The following is an 18,809-nucleotide window of genomic DNA, read 5'->3' on the forward strand; positions in this document are numbered from 1 at the left end:
ATACATCCTTCAGAGTAGACCTCAAGCCCGGAATTCTTCCTCAAGTCTTCTCCTATCAATCCTACTTTCCCCAACTATGGATCATGGCTATGCATATTTCAACCATAGGAATAGTACACACAGTGAGTGCAGGAACTTCCTGAGACCTCAGGATTCAGAACCACCTTCAGAGAAAACTGGGATATAATGAAAGTGAAGATACTCTAATGGTCAAGAATTCACACATCAAGGAAAAGATGATACCTATATGATTCACTTGAATTACTCATTTTTCTTCTGAGTATGTTTTACCTTCAAAAATAAGAAATCAACTTCTCTAAGTTGCATCTTCATTAGGTCCTAACACAAGCCTAGAAACACACAAGCTGACTTACTTCATAATACTTCTGCAAATCCTGAGAGAAAATATCCAAATGGTTCATAAAGGAAATATGTCTGGGCAGTGCACGATTGTTTACTCTCTAGAGATAATGTTGCACTGATGAATCACTCACAGGGAACTAACTAGAAACATAAGATTCTGTTATAGCAAATAGCAGTTGGGGCCTGCAGTGTTATTTCATATATACTATGAATGTTTCTCACAACACACTTTTCTTCCACTTTGTCTTACTCCATTCAAAGTATTTGTGATGAACCTTAGAATGAGCAGGTATTTGAGATGTTATTTTCTTGAGATTTAATCTCCAGTCCCTCTGTCCTTAAGTTTCACGGATGCAGTAAATACTCTGTCACTTTCACAGACAAAACAAAGGACAGCTGTAAAAATTCCAGATATTTGAGTTTGAGTTACCTGCCATATTTATTTTAGTATAAACTCATCTCTGTATCACTGAAGTTTTGTAATTATTTTAGCAAGAGAGAAGGTTTAATGTGCTCAGTGTCTATGTGGGTAAAATTTTGCCAAGGATTTCAACAGTCACGTGAGACTTTCCTGCAATGAGGGGACTGAAAAAAAAAAAAAAAACAACAAAAACAAACCAACAACAAAAAACAATAAAAATCAGGGAATGCTTTCAAAAGAAAAAGAAGAAGGCATCATAAGATGTATCCATCAGGATTCTAGCAGAAAAAATATGGTCTATAGTGATATATTGAAGCTGAGTCTAGTGAAGAGGCTTCCTATGAGCTACAGATACAAGGTTTGGAAATGAAAAGGGAGAGGTCCAGTAACAGTGAGGAAATTGTATCAGTACCCTAAGTGGTAAACAAAAGGTGGAATCCAGAAGGAGATTCAGATGGAGAGATCTCAAAGAGAGGAGCTGTGACCTTCAACTTAGGGGTAGCAACTACTCAGAGATGACCCTGCAGGGAGAGAGGCAGGAGAACAGGTATACTGATCTTGCTTTTCTATCTTCAAGAGATCTCCTGCTTGGATTTCCTTTGGCAGAAACCAAGCAGAGGACCGACAGCAAGAGACCCACTGATGTAGTTCATGCAGATCAGTCTCCCAGGCAACAAGTTAGATTGAGGGGGAGACGGGGGTGAAGTTTGAATGTGCAGGGGCAAAAGAAAACTATTTGATAGAGAAAAGGTTTTTATATTACAGTTAGGTGCATTTGACATTAGGGCACTATGTTAAAAGAGGGATAGAGTCCACTGGTGGGGTTGGACCCGTGTCTTGTGAAAGTTTCCTAGCTGGGAGGACTTGTGCCTCTGGATAGAACTGGATTTTTGTCTCTCTGAAGGGTAGTGCTGTGTCTAGCAGTGTCTTCTTGGGTGTCTATGGGCTTGATATGGCTTTGGGCAGTCCTTCTGCTAATGATCAGGGTTGTGTTTCTGTTTTGCAAATGGTTTGGCATGAAGTGCCTAGGACTGAGGTTTTGGGTCTTTGGGTGGGGCTTTGGCTTAGTGTTTATATGGAGCCCTTTGGGAGAGCTCCTGTCAATTAACATTCCATTAGCAAATGTGCTGTTTGATGCAGAGATCTCTAATCCCTAGGTTGTGCCCTGTGACAACCAACAGGGGTGGAAGGAGGGTTCAAGAGGGAGGGGACATATGTATACCTATCACTGATTCATGTTGATATATGGCAGGAACCAACATAATACTGGAAAGCAATTTCTTCCAATTAAAAAAATTAAGATGTCTAAAAAGATCAAACTAGTTCCTTTGAAAGAGCTTTAACTTTAAAAGCAAGCAGATATGAATTAAAATTCAGCTCTATTGATCACTAGGCAAGAATTCAGATGGCTCTAGTCAAATTACTTATAGTCCTGAGACTCACTGTCATCTTTTCTATAAGGTTGTTATCATAATTAATTTAAATAAAATGACATACAAAATAGTTTTGTATAGAATAACAGTCATGTTAATCTGTACTATACTTAAATGGCATTGATAGCAAAAAAAGAGACACCTTTAATAGCAAAAAGGGGAGAGAAAAAAACAAGAGAATTTGCCAACCTCCACATCTCCATGAACCACAGAATAATGGTGCCAGAGAAGCCCATGCTTCACAAACAAAGTTCTCCGGATGTGGATTGAAATAACACACCAGTTATTACATCAGTGGGGCCTACACTTAACATAGGCAAAGTTTCTTATTTGAATTTTCCCAAATTGAATCTTTGAACTCTACAAAGTGGATCATTATCTGGTTATGTCAATTTCATAAACTCTTAAATTTGTTGGCATTGTGTGGAAGGACAGGTAGGAGCTAGGAGTGTTGGGGAATGAGCTGGGAAGATATGTAATTCTAGTTAATTCTCACTGCATGGATTTCCCAGATGATGCTAGTGGTAAAGAATCCCCTTACCAATATATGAGAAGTAAGTGATGTGGGTTGACCCCTGGTTCAGGAAGATCCCCTGGAGGGTGGCATGGAAACCCACTCCAATATTCTTGCCTGGAGAATCCCATGGACAGAGGAGCCTGGTGGGCTACAGTCCATAGGGTCGCAAAGAGTCGGACAGGATTGAAACAACAGCCTGCTTGCATGCAGCCCTCAGTCAGTTCAGTTCAGTTCAGTTCAGTTCAGTCACTCAGTCATGTCCGACTCTTTGCGACCCCATGAGTCACAGCACGCCAGGCTTCCCTGTCCATCACCAGCTCCCGGAGTTCACTCAGACTCACGTCCATTGAGTCAGTGATGCCATCCAGCCATCTCATCCTCCGTCGTCGTCCCCTTCTCCTCTTGCCTCCAATCCCTCCCAGCCCTCACTGCATAACAAATCATCCCAAAACGTAGTGGTTTAAAACAACAGCAATCATTTATTTTTCTCATGAATCTGTAATTTGGGCAGGACCCCATGGGGATGACTCATCTTTGCTCTTTGCAGTTTCATCAGTTGGCAGCTGCAGAATTCACTCTGTGTTGCCTCACTTGCAAGGCCAGCAAGCTGATTCTGGATGGCAGATGAACTATCAGCCAGGGGAGTGGACCAGTGACTTCAGGTTCTCTTCATAAGAGCGACTTGATCTTCTACTCAGGCTTTCTCAAGGGAAGGAAGGGTGGGCAAATTCCAAGGGTAACTAATGTGGAAGAGGAGGAGGCATTTTCCCTATCTAATCTTAGAAGTCACATGGTGCTGCTTCAACCACTCACTGTTTCTCAAAGCAGTCACAAAGTCCCTCCAATTTCAAGGTAGGGGACATAGACCCATAGTGCAAGAAAGAGAGATCATAAGAGGAAGTCAGAATGTAAGAAGTCAGAGAATATGGTTTTAACCATCTTTGGAAACTATAAACTACAGTATTAACAAGTTATAGTAAAATGAGGAGTAAAAATAAAGTTTATGCTACCAGAACATGTGCCATATTCTTGAAAGAAGATTTTTAATCATGTTGAATGCAACTTGAAATATATTCATCTCAGCTTCTTCCCTTATGTTTTTCATTCGTTCCTCATGCTTCTGCATTAGCAACTTTATTTGTTTCTCCTTTTCTTCTGGGTTATGGGCATATTCCTTTTCTACTAGTTTAATTTTGTTTTGTAATTCATCAGCATAGATTTTCTTCAAGTGTTCCTCCTGCTGTCTCAGCTTTTGGTCTATGTTCTTGTAAATGGGGTCAGAAAAGTAAGCCCCTTGGTTGTTCTGCACCATATTGTCTATCAGCTCCACCAGCTCCTGCACCTGAGCTTCCTTCTCAGCCTGCTCTGTGTATCTGCTGTTACTGATGGCATAGTGGCGGTCTCCACACTCCTGGAGGAGGCTTCGTAGGTTTACATCTGCATCCTTCAAAAAGTCGCTCAGGCTCTGGTCTCCCAGTTCATCTCTGCAAGTGAATAAGATGATCATATACTTCATGGCTGCTTTCCCAAACAGATTCTTGACCAACGCCACAGTTTGCTGCTCTTCCTGTGTGTAGCGGCCCAGCCTCATGACCAAGACGATGGCGTGAGGCCCGGGACAGGAGGCGAGGACACATCGGCTGATTTCCCTGCAGGTGGTGTTCAGAGTCTCCTTGGTGTCAAAGAGCCCTGGGGTGTCAACAACGAGAAGATCTCTCCCCTTCCATTTCCGGGATGCTTTCTGACAAGTTTTGGTAACAGCTTGCGCAGCAATCCTAGAGTCGAATACTTTGTCCCCGAGGATGGTGTTTGCAGTCGCACTTTTCCCACTTCCGGTCTTCCCGACCAGCAGGATCCTCAGAGTGTTGTTTGGTGTGGCAGCCATGTTTATATCACGAGATTCTGGCGCGCAGGCACCCACACCACTAGGAAGAGGGGGAAAGGATCAATTTAGGTAAGTAGGAACCATTTCCAATTCTCTCTCTCTCTCTTTTTTTTTCTTCTTTTCCTCACTGAAAGTTCTAATATTCGCTTATGCATGTTGACCCCGGTTAGAGACAAAAAATTTAAACAGTTCAATTGTTATGGAAGAAATAACCAACTAGTTAGAGTATCTCCACAAAAATGTCAGGTCCTGATGGTTTCATAGGGAACTCACTGAAACCTTTAAAGACCTGATAATCTCCGTGTTACTCAAACTATTCCTGATCACATAGCAATAAAGGAAAATGTTCAGTTTTTTCTCTGAAGCAAGTGTAATGTTGATTCCAAAGCTAACAAAGATTTCACAATAAATAAAGCTATAGACATGGCTCATGTGTAAATATTGATACAAAAGTCCTAAGTAAATTATTGCATGCAAAAAGCAGTCACAAAGTCCCTCCAATTTCAAGGTAGGGGACATAGACCCATAGTGCAAGAAAGAGAGATCATAAGAGGAAGTCAGAATGTAAGAAGTCAGAAAATATGGTTTTAACCATCTTTGGAAACTATAAACTACAGTATTAACAAGTTATAGTAAAATGAGGAGTAAAAATAAAGTTTATACTACCAGAACATGTGCCATATTCCTGAAAGAAGATTTTTAATCATGTTGAATGCAACTTGAAATATATTCATCTCAGCTTCTTCCCTTATGTTTTTCATTCGTTCCTCATGCTTCTGCATTAGCAACTTTATTTGTTTCTCCTTTTCTTCTGGGTTATGTGCATATTCCTTTTCTACTAGTTTAATTTTGTTTTGTAATTCATCAGCATAGACTTTCTTCAAGTGTTCCTCCTGCTGTCTCAGCTTTTGGTCTATGTTCTTGTAAATGGGGTCAGAAAAGTAAGCCCCTTGGTTGTTCTGCACCATATTGTCTATCAGCTCCACCAGCTCCTGCACCTGAGCTTCCTTCTCAGCCTGGTCTGTGTTTCTGCTGTTACTGATGGCACAGCGGCGGTCCCCACACTCCTCTAGGAGGCTTCGTAGGTTTACATCTGCATCCTTCAAAAAGTCGCTCAGGCTCTGGTCGCCCAGTTCATCTCTGCGAGTGAATAAGATGATCATATACTTCATGGCTGCTTTCCCAAACAGATTCTTGACCAACGCCACGGTTTGCTGCTCTTCCTGTGTGTGGCGGCCCAGCCTCATGACCAAGACGATGGCGTGAGGCCCGGGACAGGAGGTGAGGACACATCGGCTGATTTCCCTGCAGGTGGTTTGCAGAGTCTCCTTGGTGTCAAAGAGCCCTGGGGTGTCAACAACGAGAAGATCTCTCCCCTTCCATTTCCGGGATGCTTTCTGACAAGTTTTGGTAACAGCTTGCGCAGCAATCCTAGAGGCGAATACTTTGTCCCCGAGGATGGTGTTTGCAGTCGCACTTTTCCCACTTCCGGTCTTCCCGACCAGCACGATCCTCAGAGTGTTGTTTGGTGTGGCAGCCATGTTTATATCACGAGATTCTGGCGCGCAGGCACCCACACCACTAGGGAGAGGGGGAAAGGATCAATTTAGGCAAGTAGGAACCATTTCCAATTCTCTCTCTCTCTCTCTTTCTTTTTTTTTCTTCTTTTCCTCACTGAAAGTTCTAATATTCGCTTATGCATGTTGACCCCGGTTAGAGACAGAAAATTTAAACAGTTCAATTGTTATTGAAGAAATAACCAACTAGTTAGAGTATCTCCACAAAAATGTCAGGTCCTGATGGTTTCATAGGGAACTCACTGAAACCTTTAAAGACCTGATAATCTCAGTGTTACTCAAACTATTCCTGATCACATAGCAATAAAGGAAAATGTTCAGTTTTTTCTCTGAAGCAAGTGTAATGTTGATTCCAAAGCTAACAAAGATTTCACAATAAATAAAGCTATAGACATGGCTCATGTGTAAATATTGATACAAAAGTCCTAAGTAAGTTATTGCATGCAAAAAGCAGTATCACATGAGTAAGTACGACTGTCAGATATACTAGGGTGATTCAACAAGAGGATTTTGATTGTTACAATATATCCCATCAAGAGATTAAGAAGAAAAGTAACTAGGTGCAGAAAAGTCATTTGGCCAAATTCAATCCTGATTCATGTTTAAAGCAGTTCATCAAATTTAAATTAATTGATTCTTCTTTAACATGATTGTATGTATATATAAAATAAAAAATTTTATCACTTTTTTTTTTTCATCCAACTAAAATTGTTGTTCAGCCACTAAGTTGTATCGAACTCTTTTGTGACCCCATTTATTGTAGCCTGCCTGGCTCCTCTGTCCATGGCATTACACAGGCAAGAAAACTAGAGTGGTTTGCTATTTCCTTCTCCAGAGGATCTTACAGACCCAAGGATCAAACCTGAGCCTCCTGCATTGGCAGGTGAATTCTTTGCCATTGAGCCACCTGGGAAACTCAGCAACTAAAGCAGTTGATTATAAAATTTATTTGGATGAAGGAAAAAAAATTAGCCTGGGCAATCAAGCAAAAAAAAAAAAAAAAAGAATGCGATAAGACTAGCTTTGCCAGATAGTAGAATATAAGTTTCTATAATTAAAGCAGTATAATATTGGTGCATGGGTAGACAGAACAGTGAAACAAAAACAGAAAATTCAAATATAGGCCAAGTTGATCCACAATATTCATTTATATTCAAATCATTTACATTATGCTACATTTATATTCAGTAAGGTAGCATCTCACATCAATGCAAAGAAAGATGGACTAATAAGGAACATTGAGATAACCATATAGAAAAAATAAAACTGCGTCCATTTCTTCTTGCCAGTCAACTTCCAAACAGATTAGAAATATAAATGTAGAAAAAGTTAATCCATATAAAGAATAGAAGAAACATGAGTAAATCTTTGTAACCTAGGTATAGGTAAAATATTTATAAGATTTGGAATAGAGTAAGGTTGTGTGAAAATCACTTAGTCACTCTTTGCGATCCCACGGACCATACCATCCATGGTATTCTCCAGGCCAGAATACTGGAGTGGGTAGCCTTTCCCTTCTCCAGGTTATCCTCCAAACCCAGGGATTGAACCCGGGTTTCCTGCATTGGGGGTGGATTCTTTACAGCCTGAGCCACAGGGAAGACCAGAGTAAGGAAAGAGACTCCTAAATTTGATTACATAAAAATCAAACAGATATTGTGGGGATATACAAATTAAAACACAAATGTCAAACCAGGGGAAAAATTTTTCCTGCTTATATAAAAGAAGGGCCATTTCCCTTTTATACAAATAATATCTCTATAAATGGTCAATAAGCACATGAAAAGATGCTCAGCATCACTAACTACTCAAGAAATGCAATCAAAAATACCTTGATGTGTCACCTCACAGCAGTCAGAATTGCCACCATCACAAAGTCTACAAATAATGCTGGAGAGAGTGTGGAGAAAAGGGAACCCTCCTCCACTGTTGGTGGAAACATAAATTGGTATAGCCTCTATGAAGAACAGAATGGAAGATCCTCAAGAAACTAGAAATAGAGTTGCCATATGATCCAGCAATCCAACTCCTGGGCATATTAGCCAGATAAAACTCTAATTTGAAAAGATACATGCAGCCCTATGTTCATAGTAGCACTATTTACCATAGCCCAGACGTGGAAACAACCTAATTGTCCATCTACAGATGAATGTGTAAAGAACTGTGATTTGCATATACAATGGGATATTACTCAGCAGTAAAAGAGAAGGAAATAATGTCATTTGCAGCAACATGGATGAAATGAGAAGTTTTCACACTGAGTGAAGTAAGTCAGATAGAAAAAAAAATATTATATGGTACAATTTATATGTGGCATCTAAAAAAAAAAAAAAATGACCTTATTTACAAAACAGGAACAGACTCACTGACACAGAAAACACACTTATGATTACCAAATAGGAAAGTCAGCTGCTGCTTCTGCTGCTGCTAAGTCGCTTCAGTCGTGTCTGACTCTGTGCGACCCCATAGACAGCAGCCCACCAGGCTCCCCCATCCCTGGGAGCCTCCAGGCAAGAACACTGGAGCGGGTTTCCATGTCCTTCTCCAATGCATGAAAGTGAAAAGTGAAGTGAAGTCGCTCAGTCATGTCCGACTCTCAGCGACCCCATGGACTGAAGCCTACCAGGCTCCTCCATCCATGGGATCCTCCAGACAAGAATACTGGGAAAGGGATAAATTAGGAGTATCGGATTTATGGATACATACCACTATATATTCCTTGTGGCTCAGCAGATAAAGAATCCACCTGCAATGTGCGAGACCTGGGTTCGATCCCTGGGTTAGGAAAATCCCCTGGAGAAGGGAAAGGCTACCCACTCGTATTCTGGCCTGGAGAATTCCATGGACTACAGAAGAACTGCACAAAAAAGTTCTTCATGACTCAGATAATCACGATGGTGTGATCACTCACCTAGAGCCAGACATCCTGGAATGTGAAGTCAAGTAGGCCTTAGGGAGCATCACTATGAACAAAGCTAGTGGAGGTGATGGAATTCCAGTTGAGCTATTTCAAATCCTGAAAGATGATGCTGTGAAAGTGCTGCACTCAATACGCCAGCAAATTTGGAAAACTCAGCAGTGGCCATAGGACTGGAAAAGGTCAGTTTTCATTCCAATTCCAAAGAAAGGCAATGCCAAAGAATGCTCAAACTACCGCACAATTGCACTCATCTCACATGCTAGTAAAGTAATGCATAAAATTCTCAAAGCCAGGCTTCAGCAATACGTGAACCGTGAACTTCCAGATGTTCAAGCTGGTTTTAGAAAAGGCAGAGGAACCAGAGATAAAATTGCCAACATCTGCTGGATCGTTGAAAAAGCAAGAGAGTTTCAGAAAAACATCTATTTCTGCTTTATTGACTATGCCAAAGCCTTTGACGGTGTGGATCACAACAAACCATGGAAAATTCTTCAAGAGATAGGAATCCCAGATCACCTTACCTGTCTCCTGAGAATTCTGTATGCTGGTCAAGAAGCAACAGTTAGAACTGGACATGGAACAACAGACTGGTTCCAAATAGGAGAAGGAGTACGTCAAGACTGTATATTTAACTTGCTTATTTAACTTCTATGCAGAGTACATCATGAGAAACGCTGGGCTGGAAGAAGCACAAGCTGGCATCAAGATTGCTGGGAGAAATATCAAGAACCTCAGATATGCAGATGACACCACCATTATGGCAGAAAATGAAGAACTAAGCCTCTTGATGAAAGTGAAAGAGGAGAGTGAAAAAGTTGGCTTAAAGCTCAACATTCAGAAAACTAAGATCATGGCATCTGGTCCCATCACTTCATGGCAAATAGATGGGGAAACAGTGGAAAGAATGACTGAATTTATCTTTCTGGGCTCCAAAATCACTGCAGATGGTGATTGCAGGCATGAAATTAAAAGACACTTACTCCTTGGAAGGAAAGTTATGACCAACCTAGACAGCATATTAAAAAGCAGAGACATTACTTTGCCAACAAAGGTCCATCTAGTCAAGGCTATGGTTTTTCCAGTGGTCATGTATGGATGTGAGAGTTGGACAATAAAGAAAGCTGAGCACCGAAGAATTGATGCTTTTGAACTGTGGTGTTGGAGAAGACTCTTGAGAGTCCCTTGGACTGCAAAGAGATCCAACCAGTCCATCCTAAAGGAGATCAATCCTGGGTGTTCGCTGGAAGGACTGATGTTAAAGCTGAAACTCCAATACTTTGCCACCTGATGCGAAGAGCTGACTCATTGGAAAAGACCCTGATGCTGGGAAAGATTGAGGGCGTAAGGAGAAGGGGATGACAGGGGATGAGATGGTTGGATGGCATCACCGACTCGATGGACATGGATTTGGGTAGACTCCGAGAGTTGGTGATGGACAGGGAAGCCTGGTGTGCTGCGCGGTTCATGGGGTCGCAAACAGTCAAACACGACAGACTGACTTTCACTCACCACTGTATATAAAATACATAAGCATCAAGGATTTACTGTATAGTAAAAAGGAACTATCCAACCAGTCCATTCTAAAGGAGATCAGTCTTGGGTGTTCTTTGGAAGGACTGATGCTAAAGCTGAAACTCTAATACTTTGGCCACCTCGTGGGAAGAGTTGACTCGTTGGAAAGGACTCTGATGCTGAGAGGGATTGGGGGCAGGAGGAGAAGGGGACGACAGAGGATGAGATGGCTGGATGGCATCACCAACTCGATGGACATGAGTTTGAGTGAATTCTGGGAGTTGGTGATGGACAAGGAGGCCTGGCGTGTGTGCTGCAGTTCATGAGGTCACAAAGAGTCAGACACGACTGAGTGACTGGTCTGAACTGAAAAAGGAACTATATTCAAAATCTTGTAGTAATTATAATGGAAAAGAATCAGAAATGTATACATATATATAAAACTAAATCTCTTTGCTGCAATTATAATAAATTGACTATACTTCAATAAAAATATTTTAGAAAACAAACAATATCTAAAAGTAGATAAACAAAAGACCAATAACTCAATAGAAAATGTTATAAGAGATATGAATGAACAAGTTCATGAAAAAATGTAAATATCCTTTGAATATATAAAGATATTAACATTCGCTCATAGAAAAATATATCAAAACATAAAAAACCATAAAATTAATTAATTAAAGTGATACAATGATGTTATTTCTCATGTACAGGTTTGGCAAAATTCAAGTTTGTTGGCATAATCTATTGGTAAACAGTATAGGGGAGGGACTCCTTGGTGGCCCAGTAGTTAAGAATCCACCTTGCAATACTGGGGATGCAGGTTCTACTCCTGGTTGAGGAACTAAGATCCCATATGCCATGGAGCAACTAATCCCACCACAACCAGAGAGTCCATATGTCCCAAGGAAAGATCCCGCATGAGGCAACAAAGATCCTGCATGCTGCCACTAAGACCCAGTGCAGGCAAATAGATAGATAACTATTTAAAAACAAAAGGTTTAGGGAAGACAGGTCCTCTCCTGCATGACTACTGGGAAGAGAAAAACAGTCTAAAAGAACCAGAGAAGAAGTTAGCAAGAACCTGCAACCGTACATATTCACTTACTCTTTGATTATCAATCACAATTTTAGGACTTATCCCAAAGATACACTGACAAACAAAAAAAAAAGGAGAAGAAAATTATGCAGAAGGCTGTTAACTGCACCACTGTGTGAAACCTCAAAAGACCAAACATTTATCAAATGACTATCATTAGGGACCTGATCGGAGAAAGCAATGGCACCCCGCTCCAGTACTCTTGCCTGGAAAATCCCATGGATGGAGGAGCCTGGTGGGCTGCAGTCCACGGGGTTGCTAAGAGTCGGACATGACTGAGGGACTTTACTTTCACTTTTCACTTTCATGCATTGGAGAAGGACATGGCAACCCGCTCCAGTGTTCTTGCCTGGAGAATCCCAGGAACGGAGGAGGCTGGTGGGCTGACGTCTATGGGGTCGCACAGAGTCGGACATGACTGAAGCGGCTTTGCAGCAGCGGCACCAGCAGGAACCTGATTGAATTAACTAAAGTATATTCACACAGTGAAGTACTAGCCAACTGTAAAAAGGAATGAAGTATATCTCTATATCCCAGCATGGAGACATCTGTAGAATACATCATTAAGCAAAAAGAGCAAAGTGAAGAAAATAATGCACAGTATACTAGCGTTTCTCTAATCAGGAATGTGACCGACATGTATAAATGTAATATATGCATTTTTCATTCATCTGTAGAAGCAATGGAAGAATAATCTGAAAACTAAACAAATAATAAGTTACTTAGATGGGGATGGGAAAAAGAGGAAGGAGAACACAGGGATAGACGTTGGGAACTAGACTTGTTGGGATATACTTACATTTCATAGATTTAATCTTAAAGCCACATAAATAGTTTAAACAATTATACAGTTAAAGTTATGTTTCAAAATACTAGTAAAAATCAAAAGCAAATGAAGCAAACGAGCCTAATTGTATTTTGTGTTGTGAATGAACCACACGAAAAATCATTCCAAGAGACCTGACAAAGCGGTAATTTCTTTGTCCATCCCCAGTGGAATATGTTTAACTTCTCCCACTACTCTCCCCTGAGAAAGACCTGCAAAATATTATTTTCAGGAATCCTATTCTTGGTTGTGTATGTTTGTATAGTTTTGAACTTCATTAAAAAGGCATAAAAACAATGAGCCAAGTATCAACAAGCACCCTTAGGGCCAGATTTCAGTCTTCAAATACCATTTACCACCAAAAAAGTAGTTGATTTATAATCAACTATACTGCAATATAAAATAGGAACTAAATTTTAAAAAAGAGAGATTTAGACTAGGTGGCCTCTATTTGCATTCCAACTCTAAAGACCTGCCTTGGGAATGGATTTCTTCTTAAGAGAAATGTCTGGGTTATCAAGTGTAATCAATGTCTATCCCAACAACAACTGGATGGAAGGTGTGGTATTCAGCAAAAGATCGTCATGTTAAAATGAGATGCTTGGATATTATGCTAACAAACACCATTACTCCCCTCCCTGCCCCACCACTCCCGCTCTGGCAGCATCCTCTTGGTGGAGTTGCTTGCACAGCACGTGGTCCCTTCCCAGGCCGGAATCCACGCCCTCTCCAACTCCAGGTATCCTACTGCCCCTACAGCTCTGTGCTCTGGAGCCTCTTCTCAGCCAGGCTCACCTTGTTTTGAAGGATTTGATGAGCTGTCCGGTTTCTTCCAGAGAGCTGTTTGAGCCCGTTTTTGCTTTAACTGCTGCACCTCTGAGACCTCAGAGCCAGGAAGCAAAGTTGGGTGTGGTTAGTGAAGACACTATTTTTTTTTTTTAAAGAGACAGAAGTATTGCCCATAAATGTTTAGGTTTGCCCGGTTGGAAGCTTTTTCTCCATGTGCCTGCAGTCACAGCAAAATTTCCAAAAATTACACTTGTTGTTTGGGGTTATAGTAAATGACCTAAATCTTACCCAGAAAGCCAGACACAGTGTCTGATCATCTCTCCTGGGAGCTGTGAGAGACCACAGGGTGCTTCAGGAAAGAAGTAAGTCAGACACGTGGCTCACTGTTTCCTGGGGATACTGCCTGTTCTACTGTTGGGTGGAAAGTAGAACTTGTAAGTGATGAACCTGACCATTTAGCTGAAGTGATTTCCAAGCTAAGTGTGGAAGGTGCAGCCTGGTTCCTCCTTCTGCTTATAGTGAAATGCAAGAGGAAAGAGGTTGCAGTGATGCATCTAGAAGCTGAGGGTTGCACCAGCCCCAGAAGCCCGGAAGAGGCCAGAAAGCAGCCTCCTTGAGAGCCTTCAGAGAGCACGGCTCTGCCAGCATCTTGAGTTTGAACTCCCAGAACTAGGAGGTAATAAATGTCTTTCTTTTAAGCTCCATAGTGAAAGTGAAAGTTGCTCAGTCATATCCTACTCTTTGGGACCACATGGACTATACAGTCCATGGAATTCTCCAGGCCAGAATACTGGAGTGGGTAGGCTTTCCTTTCTCCAGCGGATCTTCCCAACCCTGGGATCGAACCCAGGTCTCCCGGATTGCAGGTGGATTCTTTACCAGGGTGGCTCAGATGGTAAAGCATCTGTCTACAATGCCGGAGACCTGGGTTCGATCCCTGGGTCGGGAAGATCCCCTGGAGAAGGAAATGACAATCCACTCCAGTACTAGTGCCTGGAAAATCCCATGGACAGAGGAGCCTAGTAGGCTACAGTCCATGGGGTCTCAAAGAGTCAGACATGACTGAACGACTTCACTTTCACTTTCTTTGCCAGCTGAGCCACCAGGGAAACCCAGGAATGCTGGAGTAGGTAGCCTATCCCTTCTCCAGTGGATCTTCCCAACCTAGGAATTGAACTGGAGTCTCCTGCATTGCAGGTGGATTCTACCAACTGAACTATCAGGGAAGCCCTTTCATGCTCCATTCAGTTCAGTTCAGTTCAGACACTCAGTCGCGTCTGACTCTCTGTGACCCCATGGACTGCAGCACGCCAGGCTTCTCTGCCCATCAGCAACTCCCAGAGCTTACTCAAACTCATGTCCCTGAGTTGGTGATGCCATCCAACCATCTCATCCTCTGTCGTCCCCTTCTCCTCCCACCTTCAATCTTTCCCAGCATCAGGGTCTGTTCCAATGAGTCAGTTCTTCACAACAGGTGGCCAAAGGATTGGAGTTTCAGCTTCAGCATCAGTCTTTCCAATGAATATTCAGGACTTTTTCCTTTAGGGCTGACTGGTTTGATCACCTTGCAGTCCAAGGGACTCTCAAGAGTCTTGTCCAACACAACAGTTCAAAAACATCAATTCTTCAGCTCTCGGTTTTGTTTACAGTCCAACTCTCACATCCATACATGACTACTAGAAAAACCATAGCTTTGACTAGACAGACCTTTTTTGGCAAAGTAATGGCTCTTCTTTTTAATATACTATCTAGGTTGCTCATAGCTTTTCTTTCAAGGAGCAAGCATCATTTAATTTCATGGCTTAAGTCACCATCTGCAGTGACTTTGGAGCCCAAGAAAAGAAAGTATGTCACTGTTTCCATTGTTTCCCCATCTATTTGCCATGAAGTGATGGGACTGGATGCCATGACCTTTGTATTTTGAATGGTGAGGTTTAACCCAGCTTTCTCACTCTCTTCTTTCACTTTCATCAAGAGGCTCTTTAGTTCCTCTTTGCTTTCTGCCATGAGGGTTGTGTCCTTTGAATATCTAAGGTTACTGATATTTCTCCCAGAAATCTTGATTCCAGCTTGTGCTTCTTCCAGCCCAGCATTTTGTGTGATAAACTCTGCATATAAGTTAAATAAGCAGGGTGAAAATACACAGCCTTGATGTACTCCTTTCTCAATTTGGAACCAGTCTGTTGTTCCATGTCTGGTTCTAACTGTTGCTTCTTGACCAGCATACAGAGTTCTCAGGAGACAGGTAAGGTGATCTGGGATTCCCATCTCTGGAAGAATTTTCAATGGTTTGTTGTAATCTACACAGTCAAGGATTTAGTGTAGTCAATGAAGCAGAAGTAGATGCTTTCCTGGAATTCTCTTGCTTTTTCTATGACCCAGCAGATGTAGGCAATTTGATCTCTGGTTCCTCTGCCTTTTCTAAAACCAGCTTGAACATCTGGAAGTTCATGGTTCATGTACTGTTGAAGCCTGGCTTGGAGAATCTTGAGCATTACTTTGCTAGCGTGTGAGATGAGTGCAATTGTACGGTAGTTTGAGCATTTTTTGGCATTGCCCTTCTTTGGGATTGGAATGAAAACTGACCTTTCCCAGTCCTGTGGCCACTGCTGAGTTTTCCAAATTTGCTGGCATATTGAGTGCAGCACTTTCACAGCATCATCTTTTAGAATTTGAAATAGCTCAATGGGAATTCCATCACCTCCACTAGCTTTGTTCGTAGTGATGCTTCCTAAGGCCCACTTGACTTCACATTCCAGGATGTCTGGCTCTAGGTGAGTGATCACACCATTGTGGCTATCTGGGTCATGAAGATCTTTTTTATATAGTTCTCCTGAAAGATGCTTACTCCTTGGAAGAAAAGTTATGACCAACCTAGATAGTATATTCAAAAGCAGAGACATTGCCGACTAAGGTCCGTCTAGTCAAGGCTATGGTTTTTCCTGTGGTCATGTATGGATGTGAGTATTGGACTGTGAAGAAGGCTGAGCGCCGAAGAATTGATGCTTTTGAACTGTGGTGTTGGAGAAGACTCTTGAGAGTCCCTTGGACTGCAAGGAGATCCAACCAGTCCATTCTGAAGGAGATCAGCCTTGGGATTTCTTTGGAAAGAATGATGCTAAAGCTGAAACTCCAGTACTTTGGCCACCTGATGCGAAGAGTTGACTCGTTGGAAAAGACTCTGATGCAGGGAGGAATTGGGGGCAGGAGGAGAAGGGGACGACCGAGGATGAGATGGCTGGATGGCATCACGGACTTGATGGACATGAGTCTGAGTGAACTCCGGGAGATGGTGATGAACAGGGAGGCCTGGTGTGCTGCGATTCATGGGGTCGCAAAGAGTTGGACACGACTGAGCGAATGAACTGAACTGAACTGAAATGTGTATTCTTGCCACCTCTTCTTAATATCCTCTGCCTATGTTAGGTCCATACAGTTTCTGTCAATTACTGTGCCCATCTTTACATGAAATGTTCCCTTGGTATCTCTAATTTTCTTGAAGAGATTTCTAGTCTTTCCCATTCTACTCTTTTCCTGTTTCTTTGCATTGATCGCTGAGGAAGACTTTCTTATCTCTCTTTGCTATTCTTTAGAACTCTGCATTCAAATAGGTATATCTTTCTTTTTCTCCTTTGCTTTTCACTTTTCTTTTCTCAGCTATTTGTAAAGCCTCCTCAGACAACCATTTTGCCTTTTTGCATTTCTTTTTCTTGGGGATGGTCTTGATCACTGTCTCCTTTATAATGTCATGAACCTTCATCCATACTTCTATTAAATCTAATCCCTTGAATCTATTTGTCACTTCCACTGTATAATCGTAAGGAATTTGATTTAGGTCATACCTGAATGGTCTAGTGGTTTTCTCCACTTTCTTCAATTTAAGTCAAAATTTTGCAATAAGGAGTTCATGATCTGAGCCACAGTCAGCTCCAAGTCTTGTTTTTGCTGTTTATATAGAGCTTCTCCATCTTTGGCTGCAAAAAATATAATCCAACTGATTTTGATATTGATCATCTGGTGATGTCCATGTGTAGAGTCTTCTCTTGCATTGTTGAAAGATGGTGTTTGCTATGATCCATGCATTCTCTTGTCAAAATTCTGTTAGCCTTTCCCTGCTTCGTTCTGTACTCCAAGACTAAATTTGCCTGTTACTCCAGGTTTTTCTTGACTTCCTACTTTTGCATTTCAGTTCCCTATGACAAAAAGGACATCTTTTTTGTGTGTTGGTGTTAAAAGGTCTTGTAGGTCTTCGTAGAACAGTTCAACTTCAGCTTTTTCAGCATTAGCGGTTGGGGCATAAACTTGGATTGCTGTGATACTGAATGGTTTGCCTTGGAAACAGTCAGAGATCATTCTGTCATTTTTGAGAATGCACCCAAGCACTGCATTTCAGACTCTTTTGTCGACTATGAGGGCTACTCCATTTCTTCTAAGAGATTCTTGCCCACAGTAGTAGATATAATGGTCATCTGAGTTAAATTCACCTACTCCAGTCCATTTTAGTTCACCGATTCCTAAAATGCCGATGTTCACTCTTGCCATCTCCTATTTGACCACTTCTAATTTACCTGGATTCATACACCTAATATTCCAGGCTCCTATGCAATATTGCTCTTTACGACATTGGACTTTACTTCCACTATCAGTCACATCCACAACTGGGCATTGTTTTCTCTTTGGCTCCATCTCTTCATTTTTTCTGGAATTATTTCTCCACTCTCCTCCAGTAGGATATTGGGTGTCTACTGACCTGGGGAATTCATCTTTCAGTATCATATCTTTTTGCTTTTTCATACTGTTCATAAGGTTCTCAAGTCATGAATATGGAAGTGGTTTGCCATTCCGTTCTCCAGTGGACCACGTTTTGTTAGATGTGTCCACCATGACCTGTCTATCTTGAGTGGCCTTACATGGCATGGTTCATAGTTTCATTGAGTTTGACAAGGCTATGGTCCATGTGATCAGTTTATTTAGTTTTCTGTGATTGTGGTTTTCATTCTCTCTGCCCTCTGAGGGATAAGGATAAGAGGTTTATAGAAGCTTCCTGATGAGGGAGACTGACTGTGGGGGCTGGAAACTGGGTCTTGTTCTGATGGGCAGGCCCATGCTCAGTAAATCTTTAATCCAATTTTCTGTTGATGGGTGGGGCTGTGTTCCCTCCCTGTATTTGACTTGAGAGCAAACTATGGTGGAGGTAGTGAAGATAATGGTGACCTACTTCAAAAGGTCTCATGCACACACTGATGCACTCAGTGCCCCTGACCCTGCAGCAGGCCACCATGGACCCACACCTCTGCCAGAGATTCCTGGACACTCACAGGCAAGTTTGGGTCAGTCTCTTGTGGAGTCACTGCTCCTTTCTCCTGGATCCTGGTGCACACAAGGTTTTGTTTGTGCCCTCCAAGAGTCTGTTTCCCCAGTACTGTGTAAGTTCTGTAATCAAATCCCACTGGCCTCCAAAGTC

At 41.8% G+C, this 18,809-nt stretch overlaps 1 protein-coding gene across 1 annotated transcript; it reads right to left on the reverse strand.

The window, feature by feature from the left end:
* Positions 3,191 to 13,436, reverse strand: LOC106503901. The gene is made up of 3 exons (XM_018046737.1): positions 13,352 to 13,436; positions 5,286 to 6,200; positions 3,191 to 4,659 (listed from the first exon to the last, which is right to left on the reverse strand). Exons 2-3 carry the CDS (start codon positions 6,158 to 6,160, stop codon positions 3,741 to 3,743), a joined length of 1,794 nt encoding a protein of 597 aa, XP_017902226.1. The 5' UTR covers positions 6,161 to 6,200; positions 13,352 to 13,436; the 3' UTR covers positions 3,191 to 3,740.

Source organism: Capra hircus, chromosome 4 (assembly GCF_001704415.2).
Source record: "Capra hircus breed San Clemente chromosome 4, ASM170441v1, whole genome shotgun sequence".
NCBI lineage: Eukaryota > Metazoa > Chordata > Mammalia > Artiodactyla > Bovidae > Capra > Capra hircus.